Below are 21,585 nucleotides of genomic sequence, written 5' to 3' on the forward strand. Positions count from 1 at the left end.
CATCGTTTGCCACACCTGCAAGAAACCACAAAAGTGAAAAAAAACCAAAACAAAACACCAAAGCTTTCTTACAAAGGCAGCACGTCGTGCTCGAATGAGAACATCGAATCACATTAACATATTATGCGCTCTCGTATTTGAATTAGATAGAATTTGATTTGAAATGTAACAGTTTTAAAACGTTGCAACACGGTAAATGCGCAAATTCATTCCAAAGGGAGATCACATCGAGGCATGTAGTCTACCAGCCAGATACGGGGAAAATATATGATTTTCATCCGTGTTTAAAACACTAGCAACACAACCCTGTCATTACAAGGTTATGAAAATGAATTGAGAATGAATGAATTTAATTTGCAAAAAAGTTAACATATAATAACAGTAAAAATAGCAATGATAATTATGAACATGTGCATTTTAAAGAGATACAACAATTAAGGAGCATATCAGGAACAGATAAAGAAGAGGATCCATCTGATTGTGAAGTGCAGCGCTGGCGGCTCAGTCTGCAGCGAGAGAGACAGACAGACAGACGGTGGGTGGGTCAGTAGGCTATATAGGTCCTATTTTCAGTAGCAGTATATATTTTTAGCAAGATCAATGCCATTTGGCCAAATACATACCAATATTAATGCAACGGATGGGCCTGCATCTTGGCACAGAGCTCTCCGATGTTTGGGGTAACTGAAGACAGTCTCAAGGCCAATTTATGCTGACAACGCAGTCCTCGCAGATGGCGTCTGCGTAGCCCCCCCCTTCGCAGACGCTCTGCGCGCACCTCCCAAAAATTGTGACCGCCGCAGAAGCCCCGCAGACAGCGTCGCAGACAAGAGGGCTCTGATTGGTCCACTCTACATCCGCTGTACACGCACTTCCGCTTCCCTACTTTCCCGGTTTGGTTTGTTTTCACGACCGCCATTTTTAAAAACACGAGCGAAGATGGAGCAGCACGAAGAGCGGTTGATCGGGGAAGTGAGGAAGTACGTACATCTATACGACTCCAGTTCTAGTCATTATAAGTAACCGGAGGATAAACACTCCACTAACCACACCCACCAACTACTCCTGATAAAAACTAAACCTGATAAAAACTGGTCAAGGTTATGAGGTTATCATGATATAAATATGTAATGCACTTTATTTCTACCACAGCACTGCTAACTTTCTGATTCTGGATTAGTTGGTTTTCTATAATCGAAGCTCTGGCAGTAGTTCCAGCTGCAAGGCAAATCACAGGTTTATATTAATGCTCTTGTTCTCATATTATTTCACAGGATCTTGTACGTCGGGCACATCAGAAACATGTATCCTGTATAGTAAATGTAACGTTATTGTTTCACCCTCTAGGGGTCTGAGGATATTTTCTGGCACTCTAATGATTTTGGTATGCTCTGATGTAAATCTAAGCAGTATTTTCAAAGTCGTATGACTTTTTTTTTGTATTCAGTACAAGTTCAGCTACAGTAATATCCATGTAGTATGTATGTCATGATTGTACTTAAAAAAAAAAACGGATAAATGAAGATGATGTAAAAAGCAGTTTTGGAACGGTGTTGGAATGTGTGAAAAAACATGACCTTACCTATTGTGACGAACCGTTTTGATCACTTGATTTTGTTCAGTCTTAGTAATGTATCAAGCACAAAAACTTGTATCTGCTCCATTGATTTGGACAATTAACTGGCCGTCAAAAAATGTACGTCCTGTAGTTTTGGGATAAAGAGTTGGCAGTGGGAAGGGGATTCAATGAGAAGAGCGAAAGCCCCTTCCACTGCCAACTCTTAATCCCGTCAAATCAAGCGATCATAATGGTTCGTCACAGTGGGTACGGTCATGTTTTTTCACACGTTCCAACACCGTTCTGAAACTGCTTTTTACAACAGCTTCATTTATTTGGTATTTAATTTTATTTCGGTATTTGACTCTATTCAGTGTGTCTTGAAATTAACTCTTGTACTATTTTACTCAGTTCAGAGCCACAACCAACTCTGTTACACAATTACTCTAATTTTGCTCCCACTCCAACTTCACATTTTACTCTCTCAACTCAAAACAGAGCAAAATGAACTGTTTTCGAGGAAAATACTTTTAACTCTGGAAAAATTGCTCAGTCATTTTTCCTGTGTATGCACTAGAGGTCTGCGCAGGACAGAATTTTCAGTCCCGCTCCCGCAAAGAATTATGATTTTCAGTCCCGCTCCTGCCCGCACCTGCCATATTTTGTCCTGCTCCCGCCCGCAAATCCCGCATGATGCAGACATTCGCGTTATTTCTCACGAAAGTTCTTGTCATTGGCTTGGGGAATTAAACATGCTGAGCTTAGCTGAGCTCTCCACTGACCGATCCTTCTCCTAGCGCACGTAGCGAGGGTGCGCGTTGCCAGGCGGCATGCGCAGCTGAGGCTTTACAGAGATACCCATTGTGAGCTTCACTAGAGGAGCTCTGCTCTTCTGCCATGATCGGAGATCTCAAACACGGAAGAGCGGAAAGGAATCGGAAGCGTATGCGAGATTAGACCACATCCGCAAATTTCGGCATCTTAAACTGTTTTTATTAATGCCAAATAAAATATCCAGCACAAACTATATATGATAGACATAAATTTTATTTTAAACACGTTTTTAGTTAGCGGGACTGCAGCTTATCACCTCTCCCGCCCGCTCCCGCATTGTGCACTACCCCTCCCGCCCGCGCCCGCAATGAGCTTTCAAAATTTGTCCCGCGCCGCACTGCTTTGCGTCGGGTCCCGCGGGAGTGCAGGGCTCTAGTATGCACTACAGCGCACGTGTATCAACCGATCTGCTCATAAGAAATATTTACACTTACTCGAGTTGATCTTTGGTTGAATCGAGTCGAAGTTAAAAAAGGCACCGCTCATCATCAGTGTCACAGCTCTCAAGACTGAACTGAATCGCTGTCCTGAATCATCCAAAGCGCGTAAAATCCGTATGCCATCTCACAACAGGTTTTACCTCCAAATAGCCTAAACTATGCCTGACAGATTTTATCCCGTTTACGGTGGGCGTTCCCACCACGAAAGAGAAACCAATCGAAACCGAAAGAGTGAAAGTGATGATCGTGCCGTTACCATGTGAACAGTCTTTTATGAATGCGCAAGTGGGCGCTCAGCGCTCCGACTCCGGTGTGACCGAGTAAGGTGACAAGTTTTATGTTTCATCTAATTTAGGTCATTTTAAAAAGTATATTATTATTCGGCAGTGGGCACATAGGGAAGTTTAAAGTATAAAGTTTGTCAATGTGTTTCTCATGCTTGTATGATGATAACTCGCGAAGATTATTTATCTAAATACATGACCTACTCATTCTAAACCTGCCGGCGAAGCTCTGGGCCCCAGAGGGTTAATAACCCCTTTTATTATTAAATTGTCATGGTGAACTTTTCTTTTGGGGAACAGCCTTTGTTTTCTTTCTTATTAACTTCAAGAAAGGCTAAAGAGAGAGTCGAGTTATCTTGCAGAGGTTACGGGAGATTAATTGGAGCTGTAAATGAATTTAAAGCAGAAGTCGCTGGGGTATGAGATGGATACCATTTTGAAACACTTTGGGACGTCCTGCTGGAGGAAAATAATCAGCTTGCGCCACCCCGTTGTGGGTTATTTTCCTATAACTGTTTTCTTTATCTGGCTCGATACGGTGACCGGGATCCTGCCCCTTTACTCCGGAACAGAAATGTAATCTGGGTGTTCGTCAGCAGGCGGCACGTGACCGACGTGTTTTTTCTTTCTCAATCAGACGGAGGAGAAGAACAGGCAGCTGCAGGAACGACTCGAGCTCGCCGAGCAGAAACTCCAGCAGACCATCCGCAAAGCCGAGACGCTTCCGGAGGTGGAGGCGGAGCTTGCTCAACGAGTCGCCGCCCTCAGCAAGGTTAGTCACGCCCACTACACATGTCGTTGCTTGTGCGAGCTTGTTAGTATTGACCCTATAACAACACGGACTCACTTGGGAGCCTGCTGACTGAACTGATGTCCTGCTCGATCGTTCCAGCAGGCCTCACGAGGGGTGTGTGAGCTAAAGGGGAAAAAGTTTGGTTTGTAAACTCTGCAGTAGTTCGGTCGTTTCCTGTTCACGGTTACGTCCAGGTTTTTCATGGTGTCTGGTTTTCTTTTGTCTGTCTGAATTTCTCTCTCTCTCTTATAGTGTCTCTGTGGACACGCTGTGTTTGAAACTGGCTTAATCTGGTTAACACGCTTCTTGTTGTCCAAAAAGATGATCTTTACCTTTTTTAAACCCTGCTTTAATTGCTGTTTTCTCCCTCCGAGTGTGTGGCATCTTCTGCACTAAAATCTGTCTTTCCTTTCTTATGATCTTCATATTCTATTGCTTCCTCTGACTTTTCTCTTTTCTCAGTTGTTTTCCCCTCTTTGCTCTCTTTCTGTCAGTTGACAGTCTCTTCTCTCTTGTATCATTGGTTTTATTTTTCGTTTGCTTGGCCTATTCTCGTCTCTGCCCTGTTACACCTCTCCCCTACTCCAATCTGTGTAACTCTGTCTCTCTCTCTCTGTCCTTTCTGCCCTCCCTGCTTGTCCTGTAGTCTGATCGTTCTGTGTGCTGTGCCTCTAAGGACACTAAGGAGACTAAAGCGCAGAGGAAGGTACACTGCACTTCAGACAAGAAAAATAAAAAGAGACCCATATGTCCATCCTTGTCCCCTGCCTGTTTTACCCGTCTGTGGCTGCCCCCACCCCCACCCCCAAATCACTTCCTGTTCACTCAAAACACATCACAGCCCTAACAGGAAATTCATTGGAGCCATGTTGTGTACAGAACTGGTGCCATACGCCGTGGCAGTCCAGTTCCTCCCGTTTCCAAGAGAAAACAGGCACACTCTTTACAGTGATTTGTTTTTTCTTTCTTTCTTTTCTACCGCTGTCAAATCAGCCTTCGAATTAGCTTCAGTGTGATGAAGGGCTTTTCTCTGTTGCATCTTAAGAATCAGTACAGTTTTCTTCCATCCTGTTTGAACACCGAAGTGTACACTGGAACATCAGCTTCCGCTTCATGGGTCAGGCTTCTGTCTCGAACACGCTGCAGGTTCTCAACAAGAGGACGCTCGTACCTGAGCAGCTGCTGTTGACATCGTTGTCGAAAAGGGAAAACACTGGCATGAACCCACACCAGCACGCTTCGACCAAAGCATGTGCATGTTTGCGTGCCTTCACATGCATGAAGTGAAAAGCCCCAAACTAACACGCGAAGAGCTCTTTTCCAAAACGAGATTTGGGGGGAAATGACTTAGCAGTGCCAACATATCAAGATCCGATCCCCATTTGTTATTCCGTCTTTGTCTTTTACCAGATCGCGATAAACCCCCATGTATTTTAACACTCCTAATCATAGTTTCGTTTCATATCGCGATAAGCGCCATTCCCGTTTTTCCGCAAACCGTGAAAAACCAATCAGCATGCTAATCGATATCCAACACGGCGGCACCCACGCTCTAGGAATTTCGTCATGGACGAAATTTTTGGACTTCAGACTTCAATTTCACGTACAAAATGAATAATTTGGATGGCTCTGACCAGCAGGTGATGCTCTCGCCAGGTGGCGGAAAGCGTAGCTTAAACACAGACAACCATAAAAGGGGGGAAACTTGCTATTCTGGTGGCGGACTGTTTCCAACAGGAGCCTGTACACACGCTGCAGCTCGTAGGGCCATTATTAAAAAATGTTCTGTTTCCGGTCCACCGGCCGGGTGAGTGCCGTTTGTGCGGTTGAAATTTTTTTTTTTAACGCCGTTTTTTCGACATTTTTTTCGGGTTCGTAAATCTAAAATCGAACTTGACATTTCCGCATTCCCAGGGCTTTCCACTGAGGCTCATACTAGCCAGCCGTGACAAATAAGTAGCCAGCCGGGGGGGGGGGGGGGGTTAAACACAAAATAAACTCCTGTGCACGCAGTTCCCAGGATTAACTGTATTTTCCACAGACCATTTATTTATTCACTTTACTCAAATACAAAGTAAAATGGCAGTAAATCTTCTTTCTTTTCTTGCGTATTGCATCATGAGGCGTTCCTGGCTTGTAAATCTCTTATTTTCGGTGCATGATACATAGCTGAGCATGCTATGAATTAACAACGACAATGGTCTGCAGTGGGGCTACACAATTACACACTCAGCGAACATTTCTCCATTTGTGTATGAAAATACACTCCAACCACTCAGTTTGGATTCATTTACAACCAACGGTGTCTTTTGATGCCAGCACGTAATTGAACGAGAGAAGACTGGTTTACCGGAGACAAAATAAGCGTCATCTCTGCTTCTGTTCCCTCCGACGGCCCCGACACACTACTGCCTCCGCCGAGTGCGCATGTGCACACCGCATGTTGGGGCCGCGGATGAGTTACTCTCCCCTGATCAACGAAGTCTGCGGGGAATTTGTGGTTATTATCGGTACAAACGGCGCGAATCACAACTTAAATGAGTGCGGTTCAGTTTGACGTTATTGTCAGTCCGTTAGATAAACATTTAATTTTATTAAAATTGAAAATTAATATTTAGAGCCTGTGGGCTACAAAAATAGTCATTAAAGTAGCCGGCTGGACTTAATTGTGTAGTCGGCTGTATGGCCGGCGCTTGTGGAAAGCCCTGCATTCCGCGCAGAATATAGAACTGAATCAGCTCTGCGCATGCGCCATGCGGCACAAAAAAATGGCAGCCACCATGAAGGAAGGAGATCCGGAGTTTTCAAACATTTGCTGAAGTGTGAAATCGCAAAATGGTATTCTAGCGAACAACAAAATAGTAAAGATTCAGAAAAACAAATCATTCAGTGATCATTTTAATAGTGTAATTTCATCCGAACTAGGCCTAACGCTCGATTTAGAACTACAAAAAGTCCGTGTGTCGGGCATTTTAAGTACCGTTGTAAAAGTTTTGCAAGTGTTGCAGTCAGCATTTAAAATGCTAACTAAGTTTTTGTACAAGTTTCAGTTGATTAAACCGTCATATTTTATTAAATGTGTGCTTTTGTAATAAAGTGCTGAAAGAAAACGCAAACACAGCATTGCGATTTTTTTTTTTTATCCATCCATATATTAAAAAAAAAAAATCCCTCCCTCCTGACTGAAAATTTTTTTTGCTCACCCGGTGGGCAGGAAACGGATTTTTTTTTAAGGATGGCCTAACGTACAGCTATGGCATGCAGACAAGCCGACTCCTGAAAATTTGGCCGTGAATTTTCGCTAATTTTATGACGAGCCTGTCAAAACCGAGCAGGACAGGGCTTTGCTCCATCTGCTGACGATAACTGTGGAAAGTCCTCGGAAAAAAAGTGGACAACGAAGAGAAAAGAAAGGACAGGAATGTCTCTGTGAAGTACAGTCTTGTCTGTGATGGGCATCCAGACAAAGTTCCCGTTTGCAAGGCAACCTACCTTAAAGTATTGTGCGAGTATTGCTATGGCCATACCGTTAACCCCTTGACGCTAGTTTCACAAAATATCTGCCCTACTTCTTGTACACTTGACCTCGTCTGGTTGGAGTGTTCCGAATCGAGCGATTATTAACTCGGATATTATCCGCACCCAGATTGATTTCTTATGTCCTGCAAGGTTGGAACATTGATACAGCAGTTAATAAGGCAAAACTGAGTTCCTGGATTTATAGCGATTTGAGGAAAAAAGTTAAAACTCATGGATGTATATTAAGGTGCATCAGTTGCCCCCTAAAAATGTAAAGCTCCTCCGATCATGATGAATTTTTGATTTTATGTTCCTTTTGGTAAGAAAACACACTGGGTGAAATATTTTGACAAAATTCAAAAGTTTAATGGTGGCACCAGGAGCTCAAAGTTATGGAAAAAGCTGCTATTTTACAACCCCGATTCCAAAAAAGTTGGGACAAAGTACAAATTGTAAATAGAAACGGAATGCAATAATTTACAAATCTCAAAAACTGATATTGTATTCACAATAGAACATAGACAACATATCAAATGTCGAAAGTGAGACATTTTGAAATTTCATGCCAAATATTGGCTCATTTGAAATTTCATGACAGCAACACATCTCAAAAAAGTTGGGACAGGGGCAATAATGGCCCTTTTCCACTACCCTTTTTCAGCTCGCTTCAGCCCGACACGGCTCGCGTTTCGACTACCTCAGAACAGCACGACTCGGCTCGCCTCAGCCCTGCTTAGCACCCAAAACTCGCACGGTTTTGGAGTAGGGCTGAAGCGAGCCAAACCGAGCCGAGTGGGGCTAGGGGCGTGAGGTGACACTCCCCTGTGCACTGATTGGTGAGGAGGAGTGTCCTCACATGCCCACACACGCCCCGCGAGCACGCTGGGATCTGTCAACACTGTAAACCCGGAAGAAGAATTACGAATTACTAGAATTTCTGAAGCCTTATGCGCCTCGCCTCATCTATACGCTCTTGCCAGTATCTGTTGGCGTTGTCGGTGACAACAAGCCACAGCACCAAGACCAGCAACACTAACGACTCCATGTCCTCCATGTTTGCTGTTTACTATCCGGGTCGTGAGACTACCGCTTAAAAGGTCACTGATGTCACTGTTTGCGCCACCTAATGACATCACGTGACGTCCACCCACTTTCGCTAACTCCACCCAATATGTCCACCCACTTCCAGCCAGCACGGTTCAGCGCGGTTGTAGTCGAAATTCAAACTCCAACAGCCCCACTCAGCTCGACTCAGCCCAACTCAGCACGGCACGGCTCAGCCCAACTCAGCCGCGTTGGTAGTGGAAAAGCGGCATAAGAAGCTGGAAAAGTTAAAGGTACAAAAAAGGAACAGCTGGAGGACCAAATTGCAGCTCATTAGGTCAATTGGCAATAGGTCATTAACATGACTGGGTATAAAAAGAGCATCTTGGAGTGGCAGCGGCTCTCAGAAGTAAAGATGGGAAGAGGATCACCAATCCCCCCAATTCTGCGCCGACAAATAGTGGAGCAATATCAGAAAGGAGTTCAACAGTGTAAAATTGCAAAGAGTTTGAACATATCATCATCTACAGTGCATAATATCATCAAAAGATTCAGAGAATCTGGAAGAATCTCTGTGCGTAAGGGTCAAGGCCGGAAAACCATACTGGGTGCCTGTGATCTTCGGGCCCTGAGACGGCACTGCATCACATACAGGCATGCTTCTGTATTGGAAATCACAAAATGGGCTCAGGAATATTTCCAGAGAACATTATCTGTGAACACAATTCACCGTGCCATCCACCGTTGCCAGCTAAAACTCTGTAGGTCAAAGAAGAAGCCGTATCTAAACATGATCCAGAAGCGCAGACGTCTTCTCTGGGCCGAGGCTCATTTAAAATGGACTGTGGCAAAGTGGAAAACTGTTCTGTGGTCAGACGAATCAAAATTTGAAGTTCTTTATGGAAATCAGGGACGCTGTGTCATTCGGACTAAAGAGGAGGTTGTTATCAGCGCTCAGTTCAGAAGCCTGCATCTCTGATGGTATGGGGTTGCATTAGTGCGTGTGGCATGGGCAGCTTACACATCTGGAAAGACACCATCAATGCTGAAAGGTATATCCAGGTTCTAGAGCAACATATGCTCCCATCCAGACGACGTCTCTTTCAGGGAAGACCTTGCATTTTCCAACAAGTCAATGCCAAACTACATACTGCATCAATTACAGCATCATGGCTGCGTAGAAGAAGGGTCCGGGTACTGAACTGGCCAGCCTGCAGTCCAGATCTTTCACCCAGAGAAAACATTTGGCGCATCATAAAACGGAAGATACGACAAAAAAGACCTAAGACAGTTGAGCAACTAGAATCCTACATTAGACAAGAATGGGTTAACATTCCTATCCCTAAACTTGAGCAACTTGTCTCCTCAGTCCCCAGACGTTTACAGACTGTTGTAAAGAGAAAAGGGGATGTCTCACAGTGGGAAACATGGCCTTGTCCCAACTTTTTTGAGATGTGTTGTGGTCATGAAATTAAAAAAAAAAAAAAAAAAAATCACCTAATTTTTATTTTTAAATGATGCATTTTCTCAGTTTAAACATTTGTCATCCATGTTCTATTCTGAATAAAATATGGAATTTTGAAACTTCCACATCATTGCATTCCGTTTTTATTTACAATTTGTACTTTGTCCCAACTTTTTTGGAATCAGGGTTGTGAGACTTTTATGACAAAATTTCGATCACTTTTCATGAAACATTATGGCACCTTATAGAGTATACCAAATATCTTAGATACACATTTTTAGTACATATTCTAAATATATTATCAAGCACAGTTTGAGTTTTAGCTGTTCATTGAATCATTGTTCAACTACTTTTAAACAATACAAATGTTTTATGAATCACATTAATGCTTCTCAATCCCTTGCAGAGGTTCTTAACATGATCTCTAGGTCACAAGGAATCAATAAATGGAGTTCAACGTTGTGATTCAAACCTTACTCGAAAACATAAAATAAGCGTTTTTTGGCAAAAAATGAACCTCATGGTAGAGGTCTGCGCGGGACAGAATTTTCAGTCCCGCTCCCGCATTGTGCGGTCCCGCTCCTGCAAAGAATTATGATTTTCAGTCCCGCTCTCGCCCGCGCCTGCCATATTTTTGTCCCGCTCCCGCCTGCAAATCCCACATGATGCAGACATTCGCGTTATTTCTCACGAAAGTTCTTGTCATTGGCTTGGGGAATTAAACATGCTGAGCTTAACTGAGTGAGAACAACTTCCAAATGTCTGATTTCAGGACTCTTGACTTTTTAATGGTAAATGTACCCCTTTTTAAAGCAGCACTTACTTCTGAAGCACTGTGAGCTTCACTAGAGGAGCTCTGCTCTTCTGCCATGATTGGAGATCTCAAACACGGAAGAGCGGAAAGGAATCGGAAGCGTACGCGAGATTAGACCACATCCACAAACTTGGGCATCTTAAACTGTTTTTATTAATGCCAAATAAAATATCCAGCACAAATTATATATGATGGACATAAATTAATAATTTATAACTTTTATTTTAAGCATGTTTTTAGTTAGCGGGACTGCAGCTTATCACCTCTCCCGCCCGCGCCCGCAATGAGCTTTGCATTGGGTCCCGCGGGACTCCCGCGGGAGTGCAGGGCTGTACCTCATGGTGCCACCATTAGACTTTTGAATATGGTCAAAAAATTTTACAGGATGTCTTTATTGGTGAAAAGGAACACCCAAACAAAAATGCATCAGATTTTATGAAAGTGAAGGCAACTGATGCACCCTACTGTATATCATATTGGGGGGAAAAATGAGTTTTGGTTATGTAATCAACCAAAATGTTGATAGATTTGAAGTTTGTAGTTGGACATGTTCAGACTTTTCTAATAAACCATTTTAGTCAGAGGAATGAGGGAATTTTTGGGTCGGTGTTTTTATATATTTAAAAAAAGTCATTTTTCTCAAAACAATCAAAATGGATTTATAGCATTTTGGAAAAGAGCTCTTCACATACTTCATTCAGTTCTGGTGTTTTTTTTTTTCCTTTTCCCAGTACAGAGTCAACGGGAAAAGCCTTTGCTGCGGTCATTAAAGCGGTGCCTAAAGACCGTTCTCAGTATTACAGACGCATATCCAAAACAGTCACTTATCTCTTTATTACCATTACAAACAGGCTCTAGTTTTATGTCGTCTAGAAATCTTCAGGTCCGCAACCTAACATTCAGTGCAGAGCTGCACGCTTTGGGCTGTGCTGACCGAAAAAAAACTTTTTTTAAAATCCTCCAGAATGCTTTTTCAGTGTTGCTTCAGATCACTCGCACTCCTCCTCATCACCCCATGAAGTTTTATGTGCTGTGTATTATAGGGCTGCAACTAACAGTTATCTTGATAGTTGATTAAACTACAATATGAGATTTTTTTTTTAATTTTTATTTTTTAATTGTTATTAGTTTGGTTTGAAAAACAAGCAAAACTATATTGACGGTATTTATTTAACAACACTACTTCTGCTAATACTGCTACAGTACAGTATTACTGACAGTCTGTTGGCCTGTAGTACAGTACACCACTTTTTTTCCTCCAATTAGACACCCAAATTCACGGAAGATTACCGAACTTTACGCCTTAGATTTGCATCCGTTTTCGCAACTGGATTTCCATGTGATCAGCGGACCAGGTGGAGGAGGTCTTATCTGCATTTCAAGCTCGAAGTTGTTCAGCTCCAAGTACTCAAATTCACCATCAAGGCTAAAATCCCTCCATGCGGTCTTGCTAACCGAAACACTTGGATGCTAAATTAGTTTCGGTTGGTGCGTTTATACAAGGTGAATCGCGTTCGGATTCAGTGTGCGGAATCGGCTGTAAATCTTTCGAGTCGATTCTTACTTTTCGATGCCTGGAATCAGGGACTGATTGTTGTGACCCAGCAGCTTGATCACGTGATGGACATGTATTTTAAAGAAATATACCAAGAAAATTATGGAATTAATTTTGTGCCAAAATGTTCATACAATACTTTTGAAATATCAAACAAAAACGACAAATCAAAATACAAAAAAACAAAAAAAAGTCAATTTTTTTAGACTGGCAAACAAATTATTCGTGTAATCGTGCAAAATATCAGTCTATTCCTCTTCAGAAACCTTTTATTTTTGTTCCGCGTCTTTCTCAGTTTTGTTTGCCGTAATTTATTTTGGTTGTGATTCCAGCTTTCTCGTTTGCGCTCCCTGACTTTTTGCTTGCAGTTTTGGCACAAACTTCACGTGTGGGTGGGCTGTCCAGGAATGCATTCCCATTGGCTAACTTGTGTTTGACTGACAGCTACACTCGGCCATTCCCCAGAGGCTGTTGCGGCCCATTTCCTACTCGGATTCTGGCGGACTGTTTGACGAGTGACCCATCCATTGACGGTAAACAAGGATCGAGTGGACTTCAGTGGCGACTATGATATTGAATTAATTCAACAAAGTGTAAGTACGGGACAAATGTGTTGTATGTGTTGCAGTAGTACACAAGTCCACTCGATCCTTGTTTACCGTCAATGGATGGGTCACTCGTCAAACAGTCCGCCAGAATCCGAGTAGGGAATGGCTGAGCGTAGCTGTCAGTCAAACACAAGTTAGCCAATGGGAATGCATTCCTGGACAGCCCGCCCACACGTGAAGTTTGTGCCAAAACTGCAAGCAAAAAGTCAGGGAGCGCAAACGAGAAAGCTGGAATCGCAACCAAAATAAATTACGTCAAACAAAACTGAGAAAGACGCGGAACAAAAATAAAAGGTTTCTGAAGAGGAATATTTTGCACGATTACACGAATAATTTGTTTGCCAGTCTAAAAAATTGTTTTTTTTTTGTATTTTGATTTGTCGTTTTTGTTTGATATTTCAAAAGTATTGTATGAACATTTTGGCACAAAATTGATTCCATAGAAAATAAAGCTTTCTCGCATTTATCATTGCTGGGTTTAAAAAAAATAGATCTATCGGTGTTATGGATTAGTTGTTGCAGCCCTAGTGTATTGTGAGTTCTTGGGTTCTGTGCTTTGGGCTTTGCAAGCTTTTTTTTTCTTTTCTTTTTTTGCGTCTCGTCAGACCGCTGTGGTGAATCCTAAGCATCTGGGATCGTGTGTCCGTACTTGTTTGTCATCTGTTTTGTCCTTTTTGTGCTGTTACAACAAAGTGCCGAAATTGAATTTTACCCATCGTGATGACCGGTTTCCTCTTCTTCAGGCTGAGGAAAGGCATGGCAACGTGGAGGAGCGCCTGCGACAGATGGAGGCTCAGCTGGAAGAGAAAAACCAGGAACTGCTCAGGGTGAGAGGTTAAAGTTCGTAAGCTGGACACAGATGATTAGAATTTACTTATTTTTTTTCCCCCATCGTGAACAAGTACAGTGTTGACTGACTGATGCCCTGACCAGTTCTACATAAAACAATGGCCGTTTCTGTTCCTGACATCCGTCTTGCCGTGTTTTGTGGCATTTTGTCAACCTTTTTAGAAACGAGAAGCTGTAAGCAGATACTGAGGAATAGTCATGATATCAGAGGAGATTTTAGGTTTTAACTCTTTGTGCCTTCGTTCCTTTGAATTTATCCTCTGATTGGACGAAGACATTTTGAGGGGAATAAGTATGATGAGTAACTAAATGGTCGGGGTTTTTTTTGTGTGTTGATTATACCCCTGACTAGTTCATGCGCCCTTCTCATTTGCTGCTCATGGCACGGGGCAGAGATGACAAATGTGTCGGAGAAGTACACTGGAAAAATGGCGGCCCCAAAGTTGGGATGCTGTGTAAAACATATATACATAAAACCAGAATGCAGTGACTTGCAAATCCTTTTTGACCTATATTCAGTTGAATACAGTATAAGGACAAGATACAGTGGTGCTTGAAAGTTTGTGAACCCTTTAGAATTTTCTCCGTTTCTGCAGGACTGATCAACAGTTACCGGAAACGTTTAGTTGCAGTTATTGCTGCACAAAGGGGTCACGCCAGATACTGAAAGCAAAGGTTCACATACGTAGTGGATGTTCATTGTTTAACTATTACAAATATTTTAAGTTCGTTTCTTAGACAAGGATATTTTTTAAGCTTGTTACCTTGTTAACAGTTTCGGCGAGAATCTCCCGCCTTCTTCAGAAACAGTCACCAGATGTCGAGTGGTGACGTGCCTTATCAGCTGATGTTGCGTTACGGAGGCGTGAACGTCCCGCCCAATTTGACAGGTAGTTCACGCCTCCTGCTGTCAGGTCGCTCCTCCAGGACGGCACTCCAGGTGTGCGACAGTGCATACGCTCCCTCGTCCCGGTTCATGGTCCTCTGCGCCCGCTTACGTATCTCCACTGCCTCTAAAATCCAACGCTGGAATCTATTTTCTTCAGCGCGAATGACTCTGGCCTCTTCCCAATTCATTATGTGATTTTGCCATTTGCAGTGGTCTGAAATGGCTGATTTTAGGTTTTCTTGGTTTGCTTTTTCGGATCTTGTGAGTCTTCTTGTTGTTTCTTTTTCACATTCTATTTGGTGTTCTTTCCTGCGAGTGTGGAAGCATCTGCCCGTTTCACCAATATAGACTTTATTACATGAACGGCAAGGAATTTCATATATGACGTTGCATTTATTGTCCAGTTGTATTTTGTCTTTGGGGTGAACTAGCAGCTGTCGGAGGTTCTTGTATGGTTTGACCGGGGTGTTGATGTGGTATTTCCTCATGGATCGTTGGATGCGTTCTGTGACTCCTTTTATGTACGGTAGTGTGACAAAGCCCCGGTTTGTTTTTTCGGTGTTTTTTCTTGTTTGTTTATTTTCTTTTATTTGTGTCTGTAATTTCCCTTTCCGAATTGCCCACGGTGGATATTGGCAGTTTTTTAATGCCTGTTGGATGTGTTGTTCCTCCTCCTGTCTGTCTTTCTCCTCCGTGATGCTCTGTGCTCGGTCGTATAGTGTTCTGATTACTGACATTTTGTGTGCGATGGGATGTTCAGATGTCCAGAGAAGATATTGGTCGGTGTGTGTAGGTTTTCTGTATGTTGTAATTCTAATGTTCCCTTCTTCTGTGTGGTGTATTTTTAAGTCCAAAAATGCTATTGTCTTGTCCGTTTCCTCTTCGTGTGTGAATTTGATGTTGCCTGTCTTGTCTATGGAGTTTAAATGATCCGTGAGTTGTTGTGTGTGGCCTGTTTTGGTTATTTCGAGAATGTCATCAACATATCTTTTCCAGAAGATAGGTTTGCAGTCATCCGGTGCTGTTTCTATGGCTCGGGTTTCCAGATCCTCCATAAAAAAGTTACATAGAGTGGCAGATAGCGGGTCCCCCATTGCAAATCCCTCTTTTTGTCTATAGATTGTACCTCTGTATTGGAAATATGTGGAAGTGGAAATGAAATGTAACAGTTTTGTTATGTCCTGTGCTGTAAGTTTTGTGCGTTTTTTCAGGGTTCTGTCTGCTTTTAACCGGTTTTCTACTATGTTGAGTGTGTTTGTGACCGGTGTTTTTGTAAAGAGGGATATGACGTCATGCGATACAAACATTTCATCCTTTTTTATCTTGATTTCCTTTAATTCTTTCGCCAGCTGTTTTGAGTTTTTGCAGTGGTATTCCGTAAGTCCGAGGAGTGGTTTGATTATGTCTGCCAGCGTCTTGGAAAGGTTGTAGGTAACTGATCCTATACTGTCTACTATGGGTCTTAGTGGTGCTCCGCTATCTGCCACTCTATGTAACTTTTTTATGGAGGATCTGGAAACCCGAGCCATAGAAACAGCACCGGATGACTGCAAACCTATCTTCTGGAAAAGATATGTTGATGACATTCTCGAAATAACCAAAACAGGACACACACAACAACTCACGGATCATTTAAACTCCATAGACAAGACAGGCAACATCAAATTCACACACGAAGAGGAAACGGACAAGACAATAGCTTTTTTGGACTTAAAAATACACCACACAGAAGAAGGGAACATTAGAATTACAACATACAGAAAACCTACACACACCGACCAATATCTTCTCTGGACATCTGAACATCCCATCGCACACAAAATGTCAGTAATCAGAACACTATACGACCGAGCACAGAGCATCACGGAGGAGAAAGACAGACAGGAGGAGGACCAACACATCCAACAGGCATTAAAAAACTGCCAATATCCACCGTGGGCAATACGAAAAGGGAAACTACAGACACAAATAAAAGAAAATAAACAAACAAGAAAAAACACCGAAAAAACAAACCGGGGCTTTGTCACACTACCGTACATAAAAGGAGTCACAGAACGCATCCAACGATCCATGAGGAAATACCACATCAACACCCCGGTCAAACCATACAAGAACCTCCGACAGCTGCTAGTTCACCCCAAAGACAAAATACAACTGGACAATAAATGCAACGTCATATATGAAATCCCTTGCCGTTCATGTAATAAAGTCTATATTGGTGAAACGGGCAGATGCTTCCACACTCACAGGAAAGAACACCAAATAGAATGTGAAAAAGAAACAACAAGAAGACTCACAAGATCCGAAAAAGCAAACCAAGAAAACCTAAAATCAGCCATTTCAGACCACTGCAAACGGCAAAATCACATAATGAATTGGGAAGAGGCCAGAGTCATTCGCGCTGAAGAAAATAGATTCCAGCGTTGGATTTTAGAGGCAGTGGAGATACGCAAGCGGGCGCAGAGGACGATGAACCGGGACGAGGGAGCGTATGCACTGTCGCACACCTGGAGTGCCGTCCTGGAGGAGCGACCTGACAGCAGGAGGCGTGAACTACCTGTCAAATTGGGCGGGACGTTCACGCCTCCGTAACGCAACATCAGCTGATAAGGCACGTCACCACTCGACATCTGGTGACTGTTTCTGAAGAAGGCAGGAGATTCTCGCCGAAACTGTTAATGAGGTAACAAGCTTAAAAAATATCTTTGTCTAAGAAACGAACTTAAAATATTTGTAAAGGTTCACATACTTTTGCCACTCACAGATATTGGCTCATTTTCCTCAATAAATAAATGACCATGTATAATATTTTAGTCTCATTTGTTTAACTGGGTTCTTTTTATCTACTTTTAGGACTTGTGTGAAAATCTGATGCTGTTTTAAGTCATATTTATGCAGAAATATAGAAAACTGTAAAGGGTTCACAAACTTTCAAGCACCACTTTATTTAATGTTCGTGTAACCCGCACGACGAGGGAAACACCTGTGCTTGTGCGGGAACAGTCTAACTCCAACTCTAGGTTCTAAGGAGACTGGTTTAGGTTATGGCTAGACCACAGTCAATTACTCACCCCAAGCAACACACAGCACTCACTGATGTCAGAATAATAATACAATAAATATTTATTCACACAATAAATTAGTTCATTCAAGGGAAAGTCATTAAATTTATACAATAAATAATATTTAGTGCAATAAGGTGCAAGTAAGATCTATCAGTGTGAAACGTGGATAGTAAAAGTGTCAGTCAGAAGAATAATACGCTAAGTTTTGTGCAAATCACTGAAATCCTATTAAATATATGTTAGATATATATATATTAAAAATAGATAAGATACTCAATATATTTAATATATTTTAGTCCTATTTGATATCTAAGCCTACTTAAACTATCTTATCATGGAATACTAAACTAATGATTGTGATCAAGTGTTTGATGTGTGTGTATGTGTATGTAACCAGAGAGTACCACCAATAAAATACCAATATCAATATACCACGGGGGTGTAACCCAGGAATGTCATACAAAAAAATATCAATGTAAATCCACTACAATGTACCATGGGGGTGTAACCCAGGAGTATCGTACAAAAAAATATCAATAAAAATATACCTTCTAAGTGCCGGCACTATTTATCCACGTAGTAATTACAAGGGCTCAACAAGGAATGATAACAAAATATTCTTAGATATTCATAGAAATATTCATAGGGAAAAAAACCCTATGAGATCTCAAAATAATCAACTGAATAAAAAAAATAAACCCAAATAAAACGAGTGCACTCAAAAAAAAAAAAAAAAATTTAAATTAAAAGGAATGATGACGTCGGATTCAGTCCTACCACAGTAGCAGGGACAGTGGACGTTGATGGGGGACAGTTCAATCAGAGGAAGACAGGGGGGAGTGCAGATCAGGGCTCCAGGGGTTCCAGGTAAAGATGAAGGTGATTCGGGGGACGTTTCCAGGGGTACGAAAAAACCAGTCTGCACAGAATTATACAGACTATTCAATTACTATTAAATTCCATTTCATTTAATCACTACAGTAACCTTTCCTTATCCATGTTATTGTTGTCATTACGGCAACATACAAAACAACAAATAAACTCATTCTTACGGCACATCTCCGTAAAGTCAGCTACCGGAGATTGCTGTCTTGCTAGACCGACATTGTTGCTTAGAAACCATGCTAGCCAGAGAGCTAACTGTCCAGCAACGTAACTGTCACTGACCCATACTGATGAAAATATAAGACACTCAAAATTCCTAAAATACACAAAAACCTACTAAACCATAAGGTCGAAGTCCATTCAGAGTATCCTGACTGGTTTTAAGACTATGTCATGCCAATTTACCATGTAGGAAGCTTATAAGGCTCACCAGGACCTGTTTACAATAACCTAGCTTAGCTTAACATATTAGTATAAGTTACAAAGTTAATAATTTGCTCACCAGGATATCGGGTAGGAAAATCAAGCTCACGACGATCTCGGGACTTGATTGCAGGACATAAATCTATATTAAAACAGGGAGTTTTAATCTATTTGTAATAATTGGTTATATTAAGAAAAACATATGGGAATATCATTAGAGCTAGAGACTCACCGAAGGGAAGGAAGTCGATAAAAAAGGAAGGCGTTGAAGATGAGGATCAAATGGGGGGAATCTATTTTCTTTCTATTTGTTCTACTTTCTTCTTTCTTTTCTGTTTTTCTACTTCTACTTCTTCTTAGTCATTCGTTGGTCTATCGTGTCTGATTGAGCGTAGTTGGTTTTCCGCATCTGGTTTGATTCAAAACATTCTATGGCACGCTCTAGGGACTATCAGGAAATTCTTAGCACAATAAAAGAATTAAGGGAGCGTCTGAAAATGACATGGGTTACATTCTCCCCCTCTAAACCGCATGAGTCTCTGCATGCGTGTTAAGACTATTTAGTGCGCCTTCTAGAGGACTTAGACAGTTCTGCTTAGACTTTCGAAGAAGGAGGCAAGAGCTAGCACCAAGGGTCTTCCCAGTTCTCCGTAACACAGTCTTTCAGGTGGACGTCTTTCTCTGGTGGATCTTCGAACTTCAGCGGCTTCTCTCTCTGGCAGGTCAACAGGTTCAACATGGGGTATCGCATCCATGGGTAGCACAGTCTCTGTCTCTTCTTCATCAACTGAGTTTCTCTGAAAAGGTCTAGTCTGTGGCACGGCATTGGTGTGTGGAGATGGCCCATTAACAGGTTCGCTTGCAGGTGAGTGTATGACAGGATCAGTGAAGGGCAATACATTGCTGAGTGGGCTTTTGAACTGATGGACCTTGGTTGGACACGGGTTCAGTCCAGCTGAGGTGGAGGGTTCTGGAGGATACTGTTCTGGGATGTTCTGTGTTGTTTCTCTGGCACCTTCCATTTTGATGAAGGACCTTGTGGAGATCTGAGGGAGTTGTGATGGGTAGCATTCTTCTTCATCACTGCTGAGTTCATCACTGCTGCCACCAACGGATTCATCATTTCTGTTCTGCTGAGTTGTCTTTATCCCGGATCTTAACCTTCTTGTCGGCAGATTGACTTCAGGTTCAGGTCCAGTCTCATCAACAGGCAGGAACCCACAGGGCAGGAGGAGATCTCTGTGGAGGGTGCGGTGCGGAGTGTCACCCCTTTCCTGTCTGATGACATAGACCGGACCATCACCTATTCTCTTCACCACAACATGGACTTCTCTCTCCCACCTGTCTGCGAGCTTGTGTTTTCCTCGAAGGTTCACGTTCCTCACAAGGACTCTGTCTCCAGCAACGAGTTCTGCTGCTCTGACTTTGCTGTCAAATCTTGCCTTGTTCTTTTCGCCCATCTTCCTTGAGCTCTCCGAAGCGAGGGCATAACTGTCTTGCAGGCGTTGACGAAGGCCCTTCACATAGTCTGAGTGCGACTTGAACCCATCTTGGTTTGGCTGAAGACCAAGGAGAAGATCAATGGGGAGTCTCGGCTGCCTGCCAAACATCAGCTCATATGGTGAGTATCCAGTGGTGTCGTTCCTGGTGCAATTGTATGCATGGACTAACGGCTTGACAAAGTCCCTCCAGTGATATTTGTCTTTTTCTTCCAGAGTACCAAGCATGCTTAGGAGCGTTCTGTTGAATCTTTCGACGGGGTTGCCGCGTGGATGATATGGCGTCGTTCTCACTTTCTCTGTGCCAATGAGCGAGCATAGTTCTTTTATGGTGCGGGATTCAAAGTCCCTTCCCTGGTCACTGAGTAAACGACTTGGAAATCCATAATTCACAATGAAGTTGTCCCATAACGCTTTCGCAACTGTGTTGGCTTTCTGATCTTTTGTTGGAACTGCAATGGCATACTTTGTAAAGTGATCTGTGATGACAAGGATGTTTCTGATGTCTCTGTTGTCAGGTTCAATACTAAGGAAATCCATGCATACAAGTTCCAGGGGGTAACTAGTTCGGATGCTTTCCATGGGAGCAGCATTCTGGGCATGCGCCTTCCGTCTCACACACCTCTCACACGTCTGGCACTTCAGCTCAACAGACTGGAACATCTTCGGCCAGTAAAACCTAGCACGGGCAAGGTGGAGAAGACGCTCAGCGCCAAGGTGGCCAAGTTCATCGTGGAGACCATGCAGTGCTCTGGCCCGATGTTTAGTGGGTAGAACCAGTTGATGGACTTCAGTGCCTCTATCCAGACATCTACGGAACAGTACTCCATCTCGAAACTCAAGCCTTTTCCATTCTCTAAGGAGTAGCTTCGTTTCCAATGACTCAGAAGATAAATCTTTGAAGGTAGGCTTCCGCTTGCTCTGGACAAATCTAATCACACATCTGATGGAGGGGTCTTCCCTTTGGGCCTGGTACCAGTCACTATGAGTCATTCCGGGGATAGTGCCTTGCCCTGAAGACTCAAAGTAATCTGGAACGGCAGACGCATCAACAGCCAAGG

At 42.7% G+C, this 21,585-nt stretch overlaps 1 protein-coding gene across 9 annotated transcripts in view; it reads left to right on the top strand.

The window, feature by feature from the left end:
- The window catches only part of ppfia1 (PTPRF interacting protein alpha 1), a 351,102-nt gene that overhangs the window by 221,886 nt on the left and 107,631 nt on the right, over positions 1-21,585 (top strand). For all 9 annotated transcript variants that reach the window (XM_060924068.1, XM_060924063.1, XM_060924067.1 and 6 more), the window contains exons 9-10: positions 3,754-3,888; positions 13,658-13,741. In XM_060924068.1, coding sequence (XP_060780051.1) covers positions 3,754-3,888; positions 13,658-13,741 — 219 coding nt within the window. The remainder of the gene's footprint in view (positions 1-3,753; positions 3,889-13,657; positions 13,742-21,585) is intronic.

Source organism: Neoarius graeffei, chromosome 6 (genome assembly GCF_027579695.1).
Source record: "Neoarius graeffei isolate fNeoGra1 chromosome 6, fNeoGra1.pri, whole genome shotgun sequence".
In the NCBI taxonomy this organism is placed as follows: domain Eukaryota; kingdom Metazoa; phylum Chordata; class Actinopteri; order Siluriformes; family Ariidae; genus Neoarius; species Neoarius graeffei.